Source organism: Accipiter gentilis, unplaced genomic scaffold (genome assembly GCF_929443795.1).
Source record: "Accipiter gentilis unplaced genomic scaffold, bAccGen1.1, whole genome shotgun sequence".
NCBI classification, from domain to species: Eukaryota; Metazoa; Chordata; class Aves; order Accipitriformes; family Accipitridae; genus Astur; species Astur gentilis.
In genome coordinates this window covers 137,784-156,736 of record NW_026060975.1, presented here as the reverse complement: position 1 = coordinate 156,736, position 18,953 = coordinate 137,784, and the positions used below count along the sequence as shown (strand labels likewise).

At 53.0% G+C, this 18,953-nt stretch overlaps 1 protein-coding gene across 1 annotated transcript in view; it reads left to right on the top strand.

Annotated features, from left to right (window-relative positions):
* Window positions 1–2,081: 2,081 nt before the first annotated feature.
* The window catches only part of LOC126037240 (U3 small nucleolar RNA-interacting protein 2-like), a 33,058-nt gene continuing 16,186 nt past the window's right edge, over window positions 2,082–18,953 (top strand). The window contains exon 1 of the mRNA XM_049797507.1: window positions 2,082–2,102. Within this exon, the coding sequence (XP_049653464.1) occupies window positions 2,082–2,102 (21 nt within the window). The remainder of the gene's footprint in view (window positions 2,103–18,953) is intronic.

The window sequence follows — 18,953 nt, the reverse complement described above, 5'->3', positions numbered from 1 at the left end:
GTTTTTCTTTCTGCACACTTTTGAGCCTGACACCTTTCATGCAGGAATTTTCTCTATTCTGGAGAGTTTTTGCTCAAAGCAGAGCTGGCTTCTGCCCAGGCACTAAGTTTTCCAAGTGGGAAGGGTCTAGGGGTGCGTGGCTTTAAATAGCTGCCTGGATCCGCATCATAGCTTGTGATTTCATAATGGTCCCTATTGTGTCTCTGGAGTTGGTGCACACTGGGTGCCACTTAGCTCCTCCCGTGAGGGCTACTCCATCAGTCCCTGGGGAATCGGGCCCCTGACTGACCTGGAGGTTCAGTTGTCCCCAAAACCCAGTGACTGACGTGAGGATGAACCCAAACGGGGGTTACAAAATGACACTTCTGGAAGAGTTACAGGTAGCGTGGCCGGGGCTCAAAAGTGCAGTTTTGTGGGTTGGGTTTTTTTTTTCCATTTTGGAAATCACTTTTTTAGACGGGAACCTCAAGAACAAAGCGGGAGGTGGGGTTTTTTTTGTCTGAAACACTCATCCCTCTCCTGCTGTATTAAATACGTCCAGACTCTCGTGGTATACAGTACAGGTGATGTTATGGGCTGTTTTATTTGCGTATGGGAAGAAAACCCTCCTACAAGTCTGTGGTTTTAGGGCTGTGCCTGAAGGAGGAGGAGGCACGCAGAGGCGTGATGGCTTGTGGACTCGCGTGGACGCAGGGGTGGATGATGTCTGGGAGGACGTAAGGGAGCTCTCCACCCCCAGCCCCAACTTTTCCCTTCTTGTCGTTGCTAAACAGAGACATGACGAGGAGGCAGTGATTGACCGGGGAAGAAGGAGCAACGCTGTCAGTATTTGCTATGAGAAGGAGGAGTTGGAAGGTGAGTCTCTGCTGAGATCCTGGTGGAGGAGCCACCAGCCCAGCGCGTTTTCCCATCGCACAAAGTCTCTCCAGTGTGCCTTGTTGGGTGTCACATCACGTGCAGCAAAACGTGCCGCGCTTCTCAATAAAGCAGCACAGTTATTGTCACATTTTTTACTGTTATGGCTTTTTAAACGGAGGGAAAAAGCCTCCCGGGAGGCCACGGTGTGAGTTGTAGCCACGGGGCTCGATAATTCACGGCTTTTTTTCTCGCAGAGGTTGCTCCTGGCTTGGAGAGGTCAGGAGAATCATTTCAGGGCTGCAGACGCGGGGCTGTGATTTTCTTTTTTTGTTCTGGAGTTCATTACAATGGGACTGATTTGATCGTCTCTTGTTGCCTCGTGCCATACAGAGCTTTTGAAAATAATTAGCTTGTGTTGCTGCTTAATGAGCAAGTCTGAGTGTTGTCCAGCCGAAGCTGGAATTTGAGAAGAGGTCCGACACTTTCAGGGCACTTTTAGATGACCCGGAGCCAACACTTGTTGTTGCTGTGTTGTTGCAAAGCTTGAGTAAAATAGGCTTGGAAAAAAGGAGGTCCAGTGAAAATAACATTAAGGGAAGCTGGCGTTGCTCCTGGGATCGAACCGTGGCTTAGCAAGGCACCAGCCACCTCAACTATTGCCGCAATGCCGAGAGTGCTGCAAAAAACGCTGCTTTTTCGCAGGCCACCGGACCCTGTACGTGGGCGCACAGATGCCACTGGTTAGGCAGAGCCACCGGCATCACCGACGCCACTGCCAGAAGCATCGGGAAGGGGAACGGGAGAAGGAGTCTGCCCCGACAGAGCAGGGCTACCACTGTAAGTCCCACCGCGGCATTCGCTAAACTGGGGGCAACGTGGGCACTGGGGCATTCTGCAAGCAGGTCCCCGTGGCTAGTTTGAGTGAGTTGCTGTTCTTCCGAGGGAAAGTGGCCTTATTGAGCAACACCCTCTTTTTCCCAAGTTTTACTTTCTTTTTTTTTTTTTCTTTTTTTTTTTTTTTTAATGCAGTTAAATGCATAATGGGTTTAGGCTCGTCTTCCTTAGAGGGATCCTGGCTTTAAAAATGGCAATGTGGGGAAGGAAAGCAGCCCATCCTTATGCAGAGGTGGACTAGATGCTTCTCCTTCTCCACGGCTCTGTGCAAGCCCAGACAGACGCAGAGGAGAGGGGCCAGCCCAGGGTTTATGGCTGCACTGGTGCTGATGGCCACTTTGCACATGAGGGTGACGAGCTGTGTTCAGGCGCGGTTACGGGATGGGTCTTTGCCTTCTGCCCCCAGGCTCCCCGTCCCAGCGGGTGCAGTTCATTCTCAGGACCAAGGAGGACGAGCAGCACATCCCTCACCACTTGTTCTCCGAGCTGGATGAGATCTGTGTAAAAGAGGGCCGAGATGCCGAGTGGAAGGAAACGGCAAGGTAAATCCCTGCTGCTTTGGCTGCGGTGGGAGAGGAGTCCCCGCACCAGCAGCGCCCGTGGGCTCTGCTTTCTCCTCTCCAGGACGCGAAGCTTTTGCAGCTGCAGGTGGCGGCACGAGGAGCCTTCTCCTCTTGCCACCCCGTGGCTCTGTCAAAGGGGCTGCAGAGCTGGGGCTGTTTTCGTGCAATGGGGCTGATCGCACCCGATGTCCGCAGGTGGCTGAAGTTTGAGGAGGACGTGGAAGACGGCGGCGAGCGCTGGAGCAAGCCCTACGTTGGCACACTGTCCTTGCACAGCCTCTCCGAGCTGAGGAGCTGCATCAGCAATGGGTCGGTGCTGCTGGACATTTGTGCCAACAGCATCGAAGAGATTGCAGGTACCGTGGGCACTGCATCTCTCCGGGAATGGCCGAGCTCAGCTCGCCACGGTGCTCTTCACTTCCAAATCAAACCCTGCCCCAATGGCACGTCCTTTTCCAGAAGTGCCACTGTGTTTTTCTCGTGAGCTGTTTTTGGATGTAGACTGGGCGTGCAACAGTCGCGCTGTTTTTTTATTCCAATAGGGGGTCCTTTTGAAAGCAGTTTGTGGGGTTGGAGAAGCCACTAGAGAATATTCTGCAGCCAAAAAGGGGCGTGTGTCAGGGCTTAGCAGGCTGCTCTTAGAAATACGGAGTCTGCGTAAGAGCTGAACCTCCTTAAAGGAACTATTTCTTACAAGCTGTTTCCTCGCATTCTTTTTTTTACTTTTGCCTTCACATCCAGCATTTAAGAGTTTTAAGGCAGAGTTTCTCTGGCGATGACCAAGCAGTGTATTTCTGTGGGGAAGATATTTGAAGTTAATTGCAAAAGCCGCTTTGGAGAAGTTATCTTTGACTGGCGGCAGGTCTCCATTCAGCCCTTTCAAGGGCTGGAGAAGTCGGAGCCGTTCTTAGCACGTTTCTCCCTGGGCTCAGCAAATTGCACTCGATCAGCACGGGAAACTCTGGGAACGTCTGTGCTATAGATTGCTTATAATTTGGGTAAGCGTGTAGAGTCAGAAAGGCCAGGTCGGGCAAGAAAATTGCATTATTTAGAATGGGAAATATTTATCTTAGCGGAATGATGAATAAGCACTTGGATGATGTTTCTTAGCAAAAGAAAATTCTCGTTTTCGCTGCAAAGGCTGAACATTATTAAAAGGCCTTGCTATGCAAGGCTGAGCCGGCATTAGGGTGCAGCCTGTGTGGCACAGCCTTCCCTGGGGGCTTTGGGGGTCGGGACTTGTTGGGGTTTCTGCTCTGATGGCTTTGTTTCCCTTTGCCATCCTCAGATATGATCCTGGCCCAGCAAGAACAGTCCACGGAGTTTGACGAGCACGTGCGGGCGCAAGTTCGAGAAGTCCTTTTGAGGAAGCACCACCATCAGAACGAGAAGACAACCAACCTTCTCCCCGCTGTCTGCTTGTTTGCTGATGTGAGCAAGAGGCAGTCAGACCTGCACCTCCTCTACAAGCCAGGTGAGGGTTTCTGCAGGGCTGTGGCCCCATTAGACTTGCCCGGGCAAAGGAGAAGCGTCCCAGTTGCTCCTTGTCCATCTTTCTGAGTGTCTTTTCTTTTTCTTACCAGCCCAAACAATCACCCCTTGTCCTTCTCCCACCGCTGCGGAAGCTAAAGATGGGGTGAACCGTGAGAGCAGAGCAATGGATTTAAGCAAGGTGAGACACTCGTAGCTTTCTTACGCCTTTAGGGCCAGATTTGCTCTTGCAGAGTGTGCTGCAGAGCGCTGTGGGCTTTGCTTTTGGGGTAATTGCCTGAAAATCGCTTGTCGTGCCCAGGCGGAGCTGCACTTCATGAAGAAAATTCCCACCGGGGCTGAAGCATCCAACGTGCTCGTAGGAGAGCTGGATTTCCTTCACCAGCCCATCGTGGCATTTGTCCCGCCTGAGCCCGGCTGTCCTCCTCTCAGGCATGACGGAAGTTCCCATCCCAACAAGGTGCGAATGAGAAGCGCAAATTTCTTCCGTAAAAAAGACACCCAACCAAACATCAAGTTGCAGGCATCAGTTTGGTGTCCCAAGGGAACAAGGCTAGCGGGAGGGGGAGCAAGCACGCTTCCCCCACCCACGTCTCCTCGCCTTCATTTCTCCATTCCCTGCTGTAGCTTTTAAACCCATCGGCCAATTGTAATGAAAGTTGGCCCCCAAATTACATTTGCCGTCGGTTTTGAAGAATTTCAAATTCATCGCGGCATCGCTGAGCCTACGTGTCCCGTCTTGAGCCACGCTCTGGGCTGAGAGCTGCCAGGGCTTTCCTTGTGTGCTCTTGGAGCAAGGACACCTTCTTCTCTCTCTCATTTTGTTTTTCTTGCCCAGGTTCCTGTTTGTTTTGCTTGGACCAGAAGGAAAAGCCCATCAGTACCATGAGATCGGCAGGTCCATGGCCACTATCATGACGGATGAGGTGCGACAAGATGAGATAGCTCCGGGTCATTTTTGCCTTTCTTCAGCTCTCCCTGTCTCTGAAGTAGTGAGGAAGAGGATTTGCTGTCCCAGCTGCCCGCAGCTCTCCAAATAGCCCAGCCCTCTTTCTCACCCCAAAGCAAACACGCAGATTTGCATCACCCCACATCCTGGAGGCTGAAATCCCGCCCGGGGTGCATCCTGCACCTCATCCTTCTCGCCGGGGTCCCCAGCACGCTGTCCCCAGTGGTGGCATTGCCAGGGCCAGCAAAACTTCTCTTGCTCTTTAAGCAGAAGGGTATGGTGTGCCATGGGGGACGGGGGCCTCGTGGGGGAGATGATTACAAGTGCCGTGATGCACAGATTTTTCCTTTTGGGGGAATATTTCCTGCCCTTTCCAGCAGGGAATTTTGGTGAAAAAGCCTTGCGTTTAGCCAAGAGCTTATTGCACTGGTTAGGACATCCGAGCTGGGTTGTCCTCTCACCAGGTTGTCTTCTATTGGCAGGTTTTCCGTGACGTTGCCTATAAAGCCAAGAACGGGGCTGACCTCGTGGCTGGCATCGACGAGTTTCTGGATCAGGTCACGGTCTTGCCGCCAGGAGAGTGGGATCCATCGATCCGAATCGAGCCCCCGAAAAACGTCCCTTCGCAGGTGGGTGCCACGTCGGCGGGAGGCGGGAGGAGGACGGGCAGGATGGCTGGGGATGCTGTTCAGGGGCCCAAATTCACAAGGTCCCACTCTGACACAGTTACAGAGCCAGACCAGAAGCAAAACAAGCCAGTGGTTACAAGTCCATAGCTTTATCTTACTTCCATTTTAACAGGAAAAAAGGAAGATGCCAGGAGCTCTTGATGACAGTGCTTCTCACAGCACGCTGGAGAAACACAGTGGCCCTGAACTGCAGCAGACGGGAAGGTGGGAGCTTTAATAGTATGGGGTTTTTTTCTGTTTGCCTCTCAAATCTGAGCATGCACCTTCCCTTCTAGCAGGTCTTTGGGGTTAGCTGATTCAGTGAAGGGGCTCCACATTGCCAGCTTGGTCCCCTGGGCTGGGCAGGGGGGAGATCTGGGCAGCTGGGCTCAGCCCCAGCCATCACTGTTGCACGCAGGTTTCCTTGATTTGGGCTGAAGGAGAGTGCTTCTTTTTAGCCACGAAAGTTACTCTATGCTTGTGATTGCCCTTCCGCAGCAAAGCAAAGTTGACGTGTTCCTCCAAGAGAACAGACTCTCTTCTTTTTCCTTCCTGCAGGCTCTTTGGAGGTTTGACCCTGGACGTGAAGCGGAAAGCCCCGTGGTTCTGGAGCGACTTCCGGGATGGTCTGAGCCTGCAGTGCCTGGCGTCCTTCCTCTTCCTCTACTGTGCCTGCATGTCCCCTGTCATCACCTTTGGGGGACTGCTGGGGGAGGCGACCAATGGCCACATAGTGAGCACCTCTCTCTGTTGGGGGGCATGGGGGAGGATAAAACTCAGGCCAAAGTCCCTGCTGCAGTGAACCGGCTTTGGTTTTTGTTTCTCCCTAACGATTTATTTACTCACGGCCGCCTCTCTTCCCCGGACAGAGTGCCATGGAGTCGCTGCTGGGCGCGTCCATGGCCGGCGTGGTGTATTGCCTCTTTGCCGGCCAACCTCTCACCATCCTCGGCAGCACCGGACCCGTCCTCGTGTTTGAGAAGATCCTCTACAAATTCTGCAAGTAAGGCAGGCTGCCGCAGCTGGGTGCTGCGAGAGCCTTCAGAAGGGGGCAGTGATGGAGAAAAGATGCTTTGCTTTTCTTTTTCTTAGGGGTAGTTGCTAGATTTTAGTGACAGTCCTTTTGTTGCGATGGCTTTGATGGGAGATAAACCACCCTTATTGCCATAAGGTTTATTATTAAGCCCCAGCTTGCTGGCAGCAGGTGACTGGGTGCAAACCCAGCTGGTTTCAGTGTTAGGGCGTCAGGGTGATGTGGGAGAACACCACCTGGCCCAAGAGGGACCTGACCTCAAGCAGCCTCCAAGGTGTTAACACGAGATCCGTGTTAAACAGTGGTAACTAAATAATTGGCCTCTCCTGCTGTGGGTCTACACCCTGCACCACAGCCCCGAGGCTCTCTGTAGTAGTACATGGAAACTGCATTTCCCATCCGCAGCCTTGACACGCTCCAAAATTGCTCCCCGTTTTCCCCGAAGGCAGGCATGGCTCAGGGCCTCTTGCTGGCCTTTCCAGCCTTTGTTTCATTCTGCTTTCCCAGGGAGTACACGCTCTCCTATCTGTCTCTGCGGGCGTGCATTGGGCTGTGGACCGCCTTCTTGTGCATAGTGCTGGTGGCCACCGACGCCAGCTGTTTGGTGTGCTACGTCACCCGCTTCACAGAAGAAGCCTTTGCCTCCCTCATCTGCATCATCTTCATCTACGAGGCTCTGGAGAAGCTGAGTCACCTGCGAGACACCTACCCTGTGCACATGCACAGCAAGCTGGACTTCCTCACCAGCTACTAGTGGGGTTTTTTCCCCCTGAGAAAGCTGCTGCCCCTTGGCAGGAGCTCCGGGCTGCACCTCCATCACCTTTCCCTTACCCCTGTCTTGGCTTCTCTCCTCCCAGCTGTAAGTGTGAGGCACCGACCCATCCCAGCAACGAAACGCTGCGTTTCTGGGCGAGCAACAAGATCAACGTGTCTGGCATCGCCTGGGAAAACCTCACGGTGACCGTAAGTGCCCCGAGCCACTGCTTCCTCACGCCGCGTCCATGGGGTCCAGGGGTATTTGCCTGGTGCAGAAGTCAGAGCCCTTCAGGGAATGATGGGCTTCAAACTGTGCTAGTGCTGCTCGGAAAAGTCCTTGCTTAAATGTAGCGTGTGGTTTTAAGCCGCTTGGTCCTGGGGAGGAGAGTCCACCTTGTCCAGTCTACCTGGTCCCCAACGTTGTGGGTAGCAAGTGTCCCCGTCAAGCCTGTTGCAGGACAGTATTTCTGACTGGGAGGAAGGTTAAGTAGTGGGTGGTTTGATTATTGTAGAAGTTGTAGGACTTAAGTTCATGCTTGAAAGGTAGTAGCTGGCCTCCTCAATGGGTTCCTAGTAACTCCAGGCCTTGCTTTCTCGTTCAGTGCTGTCTGTAGGTACGTGCATGAATTTGCTTGTCTGAGCAGCCTCTCAGGCTGTTGTTGCCGGAAGCAGAGCCCGGGCCTAGGGCGCCAGGCTCTTACGGTGGCCTTCATCCCCTCTTGGCCAGGTTCTGCGAGCCCTCCCCTGGGGAGGGACAATCTGTCTCTTCTCCTCCTTTCCTAGCATGGTTGTCTTTAGCCCTCCTTCCCTCTTCCCTCTCTCTCTATCCCCAAGAGTTTCCAGTGTTTCCTTCCCCTCTGGTGTCTTCTTTAGCCACGATTGCTCGAATGGCAGGCAGAGGATGTGCCGAGGGTGCAGGGTATGGTGTCCCCTCACATCTCATTTCTCCGCTGTGTAGTTCGATGTGTCACTTGTTCAGCTGCTGCTGCTCATTAAATATAAATCTCCATTGGCAGGAGCAGTTACAGGGTCGTGGATCTTGGACCAAGATCCTCAAAACCCCCTAGCTATGCGAGGTTTCCCTGCCGCACGTGCACCGCCTTTGTGTCCTGACGCTCTGTTTCTCCAGGAATGTCGGTATTTGCGTGGGGAGTTTCAAGGACCTGCCTGTGGACGCGACGGCCCCTACACGCCTGACGTGTTCTTCTGGTGCTGCATCCTCTTCTTCGCCACCTTTGCCCTGTCAAGCTTCTTGAAGAAGTTTAAAACCAGCCGCTACTTTCCAACCAGAGTAAGTAGAAGGAGGTGGCCAGTGTCCATCTCCACACTCGTTTCCCAAAATGGCTTTCCTGGAGCACTAAGCAGTATTTGCCCTGCCTTGGTCAAGCTGGGAAACGTTGGCCTTGCAGGCCAAGCTCTCCAAGAGCTTGGATGTCCTGCACTCGTTTCCCTGAGTGCAAAATCATCGTAGCATTTCCCACATGCCTTGTGACCTGCCCCAGATTGAAGATTTTTGGGGGTTGATTTTTTTTTTTTTTTTTTTTTTTTTTCCTCCTCAGGTAGTAGGAAGTCAGGTTTCCCAAAGTTTTGGGGGTTGGGGTTGTGGGATTTTTTCCCTACCTTCTGTGCATTATGTGCTCGAGCAGAAAGTAGATTTGAATGAGGAGCTTCCTTTTGAGGACTAAAGGATGCCTCAGTGCCTTGTTGCCATCCATTGTAGCTGTGAGTGTAGCTGTAGTGGCAGACATGTGTTTTCTTATTTTTAATATTATTATTATTATTTTTAGGTTTTGACTTAAACCAACCCTTGTCGGCCTAGTTAAGCTTTTTTTATTGTCTGACCCCAGATCTCACAGGGACAAACACAGCAGCAGTATCTAAGCAAGGGATCAGGCTGCATGTGCTCAGAGGGGTGGTGGGATTTGGTTAAGCAGCCTTAGTGTTGTGGATGTCTGCAACTCTTGCATCTCACGTTACGGCCCTGTTTGCCATGCCCCTCTCACCTCTGGTTTCTCGCTCCAGGTGCGGTCCACAGTGAGCGACTTTGCTGTTTTCCTCACCATCGTCATCATGGTGCTCCTTGACTTTGTGGTTGGGATCCCATCGCCGAAGCTCCAGGTCCCCCATGCGTTCAAGGTAACGGGGTGTTTTGGCACGTGGGGGTGCCACAAGGTGATGCCGGGGCAGGGCAGGGCTGAGTCTGGAGGAGATGCTGGTGGTGTGACCATCTCCTCTTCCACCTCCAAGTGCCTTGCTTCCTCCTGGAAACAAGAAGATGGCCCCAAAACTAGATACCTACAGGGGAAGTATCTAGAGGTGCTTGCAAAGAGGAGACTGGCACTGCTGAAGCCCCCGGGAGAGGGGGACATGAAGCCAGGGCTGGGAGGTGCTCTGACACAGGGAGGGAGGGGAAAATGAAAGCCAGTGGAGTGCCTGGGCTGGGAGACGATGCTGATGTGTGGGCTTTGTTGCAGCCTACCAGAGACGACCGTGGGTGGTTCATCAACCCCATAGGACCCAACCCTTGGCGGACGGTGTTGGCTGCGCTCGTCCCAGCTCTGCTCTGCACCATCTTGATATTCATGGACCAGCAGATCAGTGCCGTTATTGTGAACAGGAAGGAGCACAAGCTGAAGGTAAGGGCCTGCGAGAGATGACTCCAGCCCCTTCTGGGCTGCAGGTCTGGGGAGAAGCTCTTATTCCCGATGCTTTCTGAAGGCATTGGTTTGGGACAAGGTCAGGCTACGTGGCAGGATGCTCTCCTGGATTAACGATGATGCAGGGAGCAAGTGACAGGGCAGTTCAGATGAGCAACCTTTTGGAGGAGCTAATTAATCTTGGAGCAATAGAGAACTGCGTTTTTGTTTTAAAATGGCAGCAGCAGCAGGTGTGGGGAATGAATTGTTTTGATGCGCTGCCAGGGATAACTCAGAGTCACACCTTCCTTGCAAGTGGTAGAATTTTCTTTGTGAAAGAAAAAAATGGTTTGGTGCTTTTGGGTTGTGGGTTGTTGTTTTTTGGAGAAGTATTTATCGCACAAGCTCTGCATATCCATTGTGTCTGAACTCCTGCCAGATTTTCATGCCAGGTGCTTGTGCAAAGCCCGCATACACCCTTACTTGTTTCCATTTCTTGTTTTGACTTCTGAAGAAGCTGACTTGTGCTCGAGCAGGGTTTGAGTCTGACTTGCGACGTTATCCTTGCTCTTGTGCTATGGGATGCTCTGTTTCTTGTTTTCCTGCCTGCAGAAAGGATGCGGGTACCACCTGGACCTTTTTGTGGTGGCCGTGATGCTCGGGGTGTGCTCTGTGATGGGGCTGCCCTGGTTTGTGGCTGCGACCGTCCTGTCCATCACCCACGTGAATAGCCTCAAAGTAGAGTCTGACTGCTCAGCTCCAGGAGAGCAACCCAAGTTTCTGGGGATACGAGAGCAGAGAGTCACTGGCTTGCTGATCTTTGTGCTCATGGGCTGCTCCGTCTTCTTCACTTCTGTGTTAAAGGTGAGAGGAAAATGCAAACCACCCAACAACCGCGAGCTTGTTGGAGGTTACAGACAAACAGTCTCCTCTCTGCAGGCCTGAGTAGTTAGTTGTGGAGCGGAGGAGGAGGAGGTGATCCCAACCCTTGGGGCTTGACCCACGGTGGGAACCAGCCTCAGTTAGGCTTTGCAGCCCTTCGGGCCCCCGTTTGGTGTGCTTGATACGAGCAAGCAACGCAACTGCTTGAATTTTTGGGTGTCTTTCAGGCCCGCCCATGTTTATGGGTTACAGTTGAGCATATTCAGACCAGCACATCTGCTGTCTTTCAAACAGGCAGCCCTTTAGTGGCTGCAGTTTGCTCCCCAAATGCCCCGGAGCAGCCGTTCCCAGGAGCTAAACACACTGAGGTCATCCCCGTGGGCTTCCTTGCACGTTCCTCCCACAAAGTAATCTCGTCTCTAGGCTAAAAGGAGGCCTGTGGCCTTTGCCTGTTGCCCCAAGAATAGGCAGAAGTGTTTCTTCTACCGCCAGAGAATGCGGCATAGGGTAGCACGGGTGAAATCGCCTATTTTCCTCCAACCTTTCTGGAAAATAGGATTATTCTGAGGAGAGGTAACTCCCAAGTTCAGCCTAAAGCAGAGCCTTAGCTCACTCGTGCGCACAACATGGCAAAACAATGGTTAAAATCTGACCCATCTCTAAGCCTGAATGGAAGCTGGAAAGCTTCAAGCAATTTTAGGCAGTGCCTGTGGAAGAGGGTGGTAATACTGAAAATGCAATACAGAAAAAGAAACGATTGCATTCTTTCTTTTTTTTCTCTCCCCCCCCCCCCCAGTTTATACCAATGCCTGTGCTTTATGGCGTCTTTCTCTACATGGGTGTGTCGTCGCTCAGAGGAATTCAGGTACGGACTCTTTTACAGCGTGCAGCATGTCGGCTCCCTGGTATTTTGTCTCCGTAGCAGCAGGGAAAAAAGCAGTGGCATGGGAAAAACTTCTCACAGAGCAAGCAATGAAACTCTTTTGTGTAAGAAAAAGATTGGTGGAGGCACAGGAGGTATATAGGGCTGGGACGACCAGGCAAGTTCAGCGCTCTCTGTTGCAGGGTTTAGGGCAGGTCAGTGTTTGGTTACGTGAAAGCGGGGGAATTCAGTGCAAAGGGAAGGCAGTTTCTACCACTGGTGGAAATCCTCGCTGGGGGGATTCAGTGGGCCGAGAAATGCTAATAATGGAATGGCATGGAATAGCTGCCATTTGGTGGGCAGCTCTCAGGGGCATGCCGGTTTCTAGATGGAGCGAAGGGAAACTGGGTGCTGCTCCCAGGAGGAATGCGGTGGGATCCAGGATTTCTGACGGCAAGCGAGCTGCTGCAAAGTGCCTCCACGTCTCGAGAGGGCCAGAAACTTGCCGCAGCCCCAAGGTGGCAACCTTTCCCTTTTATTTTGCAGTTCTTTGATCGCTTGAAGCTGTTTTGGATGCCGGCGAAACACCAGCCGGATTTCATCTACCTGCGGCACGTGCCCTTGCGAAAGGTGCATTTCTTCACGGCGATCCAGCTGACCTGCCTCGTCCTGCTCTGGACCATCAAGGTGTCCCGTGCCGCCATCATCTTTCCCATGATGGTAAGAGCTGCCACCGCTCGGCAGCGGGGTGTTTGCAGCGTTGGAGTGAGAGGTGGCATCGTCTCTGAGCTCACCACATCTTCCCTCTTGTTCGTGAAGGTTTTGGCTCTCGTCTTTGTCCGGAAAGCAATGGATTTCTGCTTCTCAAAGCGAGAGCTCAGCTTTCTGGATGACCTTATGCCAGAAAGGAAGAAGAAGTTGGACGATGCCAGAAATGAAGCCGGAGAAGAAGAAGAGGTAAGGCTTGCTGTGTCCTCGGGGCTGGACATCTCCGTGTGGCTGTGAGATTGCCTGTTTCTCTTACAGCTTGTCTGGAAACGTTGGGGGAAGATCAGCACTCAATCGAAATAGATCCCAATAGCCTGTAACTTTTGTAACCTTTGTTTCCTCAAGTAGCAGTGAGCTGAACGCTTGAATACAGGTGTAATTTTTAAAACGAGTCGTTTTTCACAAAGGTCATTATCATTATGATGATTATTATTAGATGCTGCTGCTGCTGCTGCTGGCAAGACTTGTTCATAATCGTGTTTTGAACACACAATCCCCCTGCCCCGAAATCTTTGGAGTGAACGGTTTCTCCCCTGCTGCACTAATACCTATAGCTGCCAAGGGGCAGAAGCGGAGGACAGACTGCTGTTTGTGCTGGGCATTCAGCTTATCTCCACTTGGATCAAAGACAGAGAACGTGATTTGTCCCTTTTTTACATTAGGAGTCCAGGAGGGTGATGGAAGCTGCTGCTGCTGCTGCAAGTTCAGTTCAGCTGAACGTGGGGAAGACCAGTGACGTGGATATCCCAAAGCAAAGCAGTGACAGGTAAAGCCCCACCAAGCACCAGGACCCCCGGCAAGATTAGCTTGAAGGTGTTTGTCAGAGTTTTCTCCACTTGCCTCTTTGTGGGGCATCCCACAGAAACCAGCAGGCAGCTTGGTGGGAAAATCAAATTCGGGGGCAGGGCTGCAGGAAGTGATTGCAGGGCTCTGACCGCAAGCAGAGTGGCTGCAGCACTCGCGTTTGACCCCCAAACCTTGCCTCATCAGTGCCTTTACGGTAGCTGGAGATCCTCATACTTACACATGAGGAGTTGCAGGCGTGATCTGTACCAGCAGTGGCTTAGGAACCCGGATCGGGGCTAAGCCCCAGCAAGAGCCTTTGCACAGAGCTGTTGCTCTGCAGCTCCCCGGCTTGCCTCCCAAAACTCCTCATCCAGCAAAACCTCCCACACTTATGCGGAGCTTTGATTCTCGGGGCTCCGCTGTTCCTCTTGCTGATGCTAATGCCCTTGGTGGCATCAGTTCCCATAATCACGGATTGCTATGTAAAATATTTATTGCAGGACTGATCCTTCTGAGATTATTATCCTGGATGAAATGTCACAAACGACCGTATGGAAGGCTCTCACTTTGAAGACAGAAACCCTTTGAATCCAGGGAGGAAAAAGGTAAAGGATTGCACGTGATCGTGACCGTGCTTCTCTGCAAGCGACGGCGCACGCCTACGCATTTCCCACGCTTTGGCCGGCAAAGCTGAGCAAACGGCCTGTCCCTGGGAACAGGCAGGGAGGACCGTGGCATGCAAACCAGCTCCTCTCTGCTGGGGTGGTCCCCCAAACAGGGCAACATCAGCAGCAGCTGGCAGGTCTTCCACTGATGATGCTCTCCCTCTTTTTCTCTTCCCTTCGCCTTTCTCCACTCCCGCTTTTCACGTTTAGGAATCTTGACTTTGAAGGAGAGGAGTGAGAGCGTGACTCGGGGATGTGCCAACGCAGATAGAGGGAGAAAGCGCTTTGTTTCAGTTGGAGGATTCCCATTAAAGCCATGCAGATGTTTTCAGTTATCCTTGGTGTGCTTCAGGCATTCAGTATCTCTAGACCAGCAAGCTGAGGGGAACGTCACAGTCAAGGGGAGTTTGGTGGTGTTCAGTCTGTGTGCGTACGTGCGTGTGGGGGTGTGGGTTTGTAGTGGTAGAGGGACTGCTACTGCTTTATCATTCAGTGCTCTTCTTTTAATACCTAATTCCTCCTCTTTTTTTTTTCTCTTTTTTTCAAATGTAAACTGGGAATGTCCAAAATAATTTTCTGTTATAGTTGATGCATTCTCCACTTTCTTCTTGATCACGACCGGGTTTTTGGTCTGGTTTGGGGTCCTGGCTTTAATTCGCTCCTACGTCTCTTACTGATACAAGAGGGATGCCCTCTGTGGCAGGGCAGCATAGAGAGCGTCCGAGCCGTTGGCCTAAGGTGAAAGAAAAGCATTTGCTCCCTGCGCTCCAGTTGTACCTTTCTTGGTTGGTTTGGCAAGTATCACAATAACGTGTGATGAACTGACCGTAAACCCCATTCCCCGTCCCCCTGTGCCACTGGGGGGTGGTAGGGAATCCAGGAGTGAATTTGTGCCCAGGAAGAAGGGAGGGGTGGAGGGAAGGTGCTCTGAGATTTGGTTGTATTTCTCATTACCCTGCTCTGGTTGATTTGTAATAAATTGAGTTAATTTTCCCCAAGCGGAGTCTCTTTTGCCTGTGACGGTAATTGGTGAGTGATCTCTCCTGTCCTTATCTCGACCCACAAGCTCTTTGTTATATTTTCTCTCCCCTGTCCAGCTGAGGAGGGGGAGTGATAGAACGGCTTTGGTGGGCACCTGGCATCCAGCCAGGGTCAACCCACCACAGGGGGAAATGATGTACTTAAGAAATTATGTACTTAAGCCACACGAAAAAGGCCACAAAGCTCTTGTGAAACAAGATCCCCTTTGTATGATCAACGCATGCCTTGCTAACAACTGTGCCCCTGAAGAAGAACTAAAAGACTGAGAAGAAGGGAACATCCTACCCCAGGAGGCGCCAAAAAGTTGAATAATTGCTAATAGGCATGAAGTCAGAAACATCTTCGAAAACTGGAGGAAAAGTAAAGAAAGGTGGCAGGGGGAGATCATGACCACCAACTCAATTCCACACCAAAAAGGCTTACCCCCCACTCTCCTTGAGCATGCGCTGTAGAAGAAAAGAACACTGGACCTTTAATTCCAAGCAGGGGAACTTCAACCTGATAGAAACTGTGCGAGATAAGCGACTCCCAGCACTAGTTTTGGGAAGAACTTTGGAAATTGAATATGTATAACTGAACTGTATAGATTGCTTGCCCGTTTAGGCATGAGGGGTGCTAGCGTTGCGGATTACCACCTCGCCCCCATCTTTTCGTAAACATGAACTGGAATAAAATACCTCTGCTCTGCTGTGTTTATATTGGCATTTTGCACCCTGGGTAAACGACCCCACTTTTGGGACAACAGTGGGGCAGGCAAAGCACCGCATCCCGCAGGCCGAGGGGCTCAGGCACCCACGCCGCTGCCGGAGGACTGCCGGCAAGAGGTTTGGCATCTGGCGAGGGGCTGCTGGGCCAGGGTGCCCAGGCACCCACCCCACTCCCCCAGCCGCAGCCACGAGTGCTCTCAGTGCTGGGGCAGAGGCCGTAGCAGCTGCCTGTGCCCAAGCCTGTCCCGAGCGGAGGGAAGACTTTGCTGGCGAGGAGCAATCCAGTGAAGGCATTGCTGAAATTGCTGGGCTTGAAGTTGCTGCCGGGCCAGGAGGGGGCCGAGGGGTCCTTGTGCAGCACGTCCTGCTCCAGGGGCAGCAGCTCTCAGGCCAGCAGCAGTCTGCTGGGGGGGACGCTCAGCAGGGACTCGGGGATGGGGACCCATGATACCGAAAAGCCGGTCGAAGAAACTCTCGAAGACTCATTTTGGAGTTTTAGAAAGTAGACATTCTTTATTGCAGCGCTGGATGCACGGGGGATAGTTCCACCTAGCATGCGTGCCACAGCTTCAGCACAAACAGGTTCTATGGCGTAACTAATTACATATTAATCAGATTAGTATACATAGACATAAAAATTACTGTAACTGAGTATCATAGGACTGCCTACATCTGATCGCACGCAACGGTTCTTCATTTGAGTCGAAGGGCTGCTTTTGCGCCCACCGATCCATTTCAAATTCTGTTGGCTGACCTTCAAGTCTTGTTCGTCATCCTTGTTCTTTGATCTTGGAGATTAACATGGTTTCAGTCATATATGGTCAGTTTCAATATTAATCTTAGCTAATGTACAGGAACATCCAGTCATAAGAGCAAAGAACTGTAAAACTTAGGAGTGGGTTACTAACTCTACTAGTTAATTACTTGGCTACACTTCTGTCTATTTTTTCAATCATAGTGTTAGTATAAGATTTCTAATAATTATTTACCAAATCTCCCTTTTACAGTCACCTAGCAGCAAACCAGTTTCCACGGCTGGTACAAAATATTAAAACCAACAAATATTTAGACATACCATACATTCTGTATGGACATATGCTATCACCCACCGCCTCACTTTGGTGCCCTCCTCATTCACCTCCAGCAGCTCCGAGAACTGCAGGGTGTAAAGCGTCAGCCACCAGTCATGCGTCAGGTATTTCACCTGAGGGACAGAGGGGGCCACTGCGTCACTGTGAGTCTCCCCAGGCAGGGGCCACCCTAAACCCATCATCCAGGCAGGCTGCAACTCCATCAACCTGAGGTCATGGCAAGGCAATATCCCCCATTCAGGATTTGTGGGAGAAGGTCGCCTGTGCTCCCGGACCATGGCAAGAAGACACAGCTTCCCTGGACATCACACCACCAGTGCTTCCCTGCAGTTTTTTAGTTAAGGCACGATCTCTCCCAGAGCAGCCTAGGGGAACCACGGGCAGAAGAGGCGAACCCAGCCCTGGGCTTGGGGTTTGAGGACTGCTCACCGCTTCCCCAGCCACCCTCCCTGGGTGGAGAACTGCTGCAGCACGTTGAAGGCAGAGAGCAGGATCCAGCTCTGCACCACCAGCGCTTTGCCGGGACACAGGCGGCCTGAGCAGAGCCTGGACCTCCCCGTCCACCTCACCGCAGACAGCCAGAGCACACCCAGACACCCAGGCATCCTCCACGTGGAGGCCACTTCCCACCTCGGCTGGCCAACGCAACGCGCTGCCTACCTTCTTCAAGGACGGCAGCAGTTTGATGCTGACGCAGCCCATCTTGTTCTTCTGGACATGTTTCAGGAGGAAAGCATCCTTGGCCAGGTTCTCGTCAGAGAGGTGGAATTCCACCTGGGACACAACCCTCCTGGCCAGCTGCCGGTCAGGGACGGAGTAGCTGCAGTCCAAGAGATCAGCCCCCAGAACATCGCTCGCATCGCAGAAGCTCCCGGCAAAGCAGCAGGGACACGGGTGTGACTTGGTGGCCTTTGGGATGTGCAGCACTGCCCGGTCCCAGCCACAGCGGTCGGTGCAGATGGCAGAGTCTTGAGGAGCGGGGTGGCTCAGCTGCGGTCTGAAATGAAACGGAGTTTTATGCTTTTAGAAGCGCGCTTGCCTTCACGCCCCCAGCATCGGTCCCTGCCACAAGTTACGCGGCAGATGGCCTTGCACAATCTTGCAGCCAGAGGTGCCTCACGAACAGAGCGCAATCTCTTTGATTACCAGGATACAGGCCAGGAGAGATCTTTGGCCTCCGGTTCACGGCAGTTGTCCCGACTCCCCCAGGCCACACACTGTTCACACAGCGGGAGCGAGAGGCCTGTGTCCTTGGTACCCTTGGGGTGTCCTTGCTAGCGCCGAATCCTCCAAGCATGAGGAGGGGATGTACTAACCCCATCCCTGGGATCCCGTAGAGCGCAAACAGCCCCAGCGCCCCGACACCGGACGTTGGGCAGAATCCAGTCCTTTTCTGGGAGCACGCGGCGGCAGGTACCGTCTCCTCCGGTGTGTCACGCACCCAGGGAAAGGACCGCCCCCTCCCAGGGGGATCCAGAGCTGCTGCTTTTCCCAGCAGGAGACTGAAAGACCTGACAGCACTACTGGAGCGAGGGCTGGGGGAAAGCGTGCCACCGAGCAACACTGCGTGACCTTCCTTCGCGCCCTCGACGTCCTTTTTCCTATTTCTGCCTCGCTCCGGTCAACGCAGCGAACAGAAGCGCGGGTAACAGTCACAAACGCACTTGCCATCTGGCGCAAGGAGGCTGCGGCTGCAGCTTGGTCCCCGCTTGGCTCGGCTGAATCAACTTGTTCTTCTTCCCCCACCGGAAAAATACTGTTGAAAGCCAAGAGCATTTGCACCCGCAGACCCCGAGAGCCGCCTGTAGGCCCCGGGGGCACCCCAGCCTCCCTTAACCCTTTCCCTCCCCAGGAGGAGCTGGGGAGGCTCTTGGGGGTGGGGCGGAACACAGGGAGCCCCCGCATTCCTTCCGGGGAGACGCCAAAGAGTCCTTGGCAGCCAACAGCCAGAAGGGACCATGGCGCGGCCACCAACGCAGCTCCCACTGCCTGGGCCCTGGGGCCCCCGGGCGCCCCAGCTTTTCCAGCCATTCGTGCTCCCCAAAACCTTCTACCCTCGAGGCAGGGACTGACCCCAACCCCTGCAGCCCAGGGATGCTCTTGGGGGGCAAGAGCAGAGGTGACCGCTGGCCATCGCTCCTGTCTCATTCTCTCCGGCTCGGCCAACCCGTGCCGCCTGCTCGCACGGGAGCAGCCCTTCCCTGCAGCCCAGGCCCCCCAGGCACCACCAGCAGGTATGGCACCCCAGTCTGCTCTGGCACCTTTGCCATCCCCATCACACCCGTTCCCCCGGCACTTTTCGC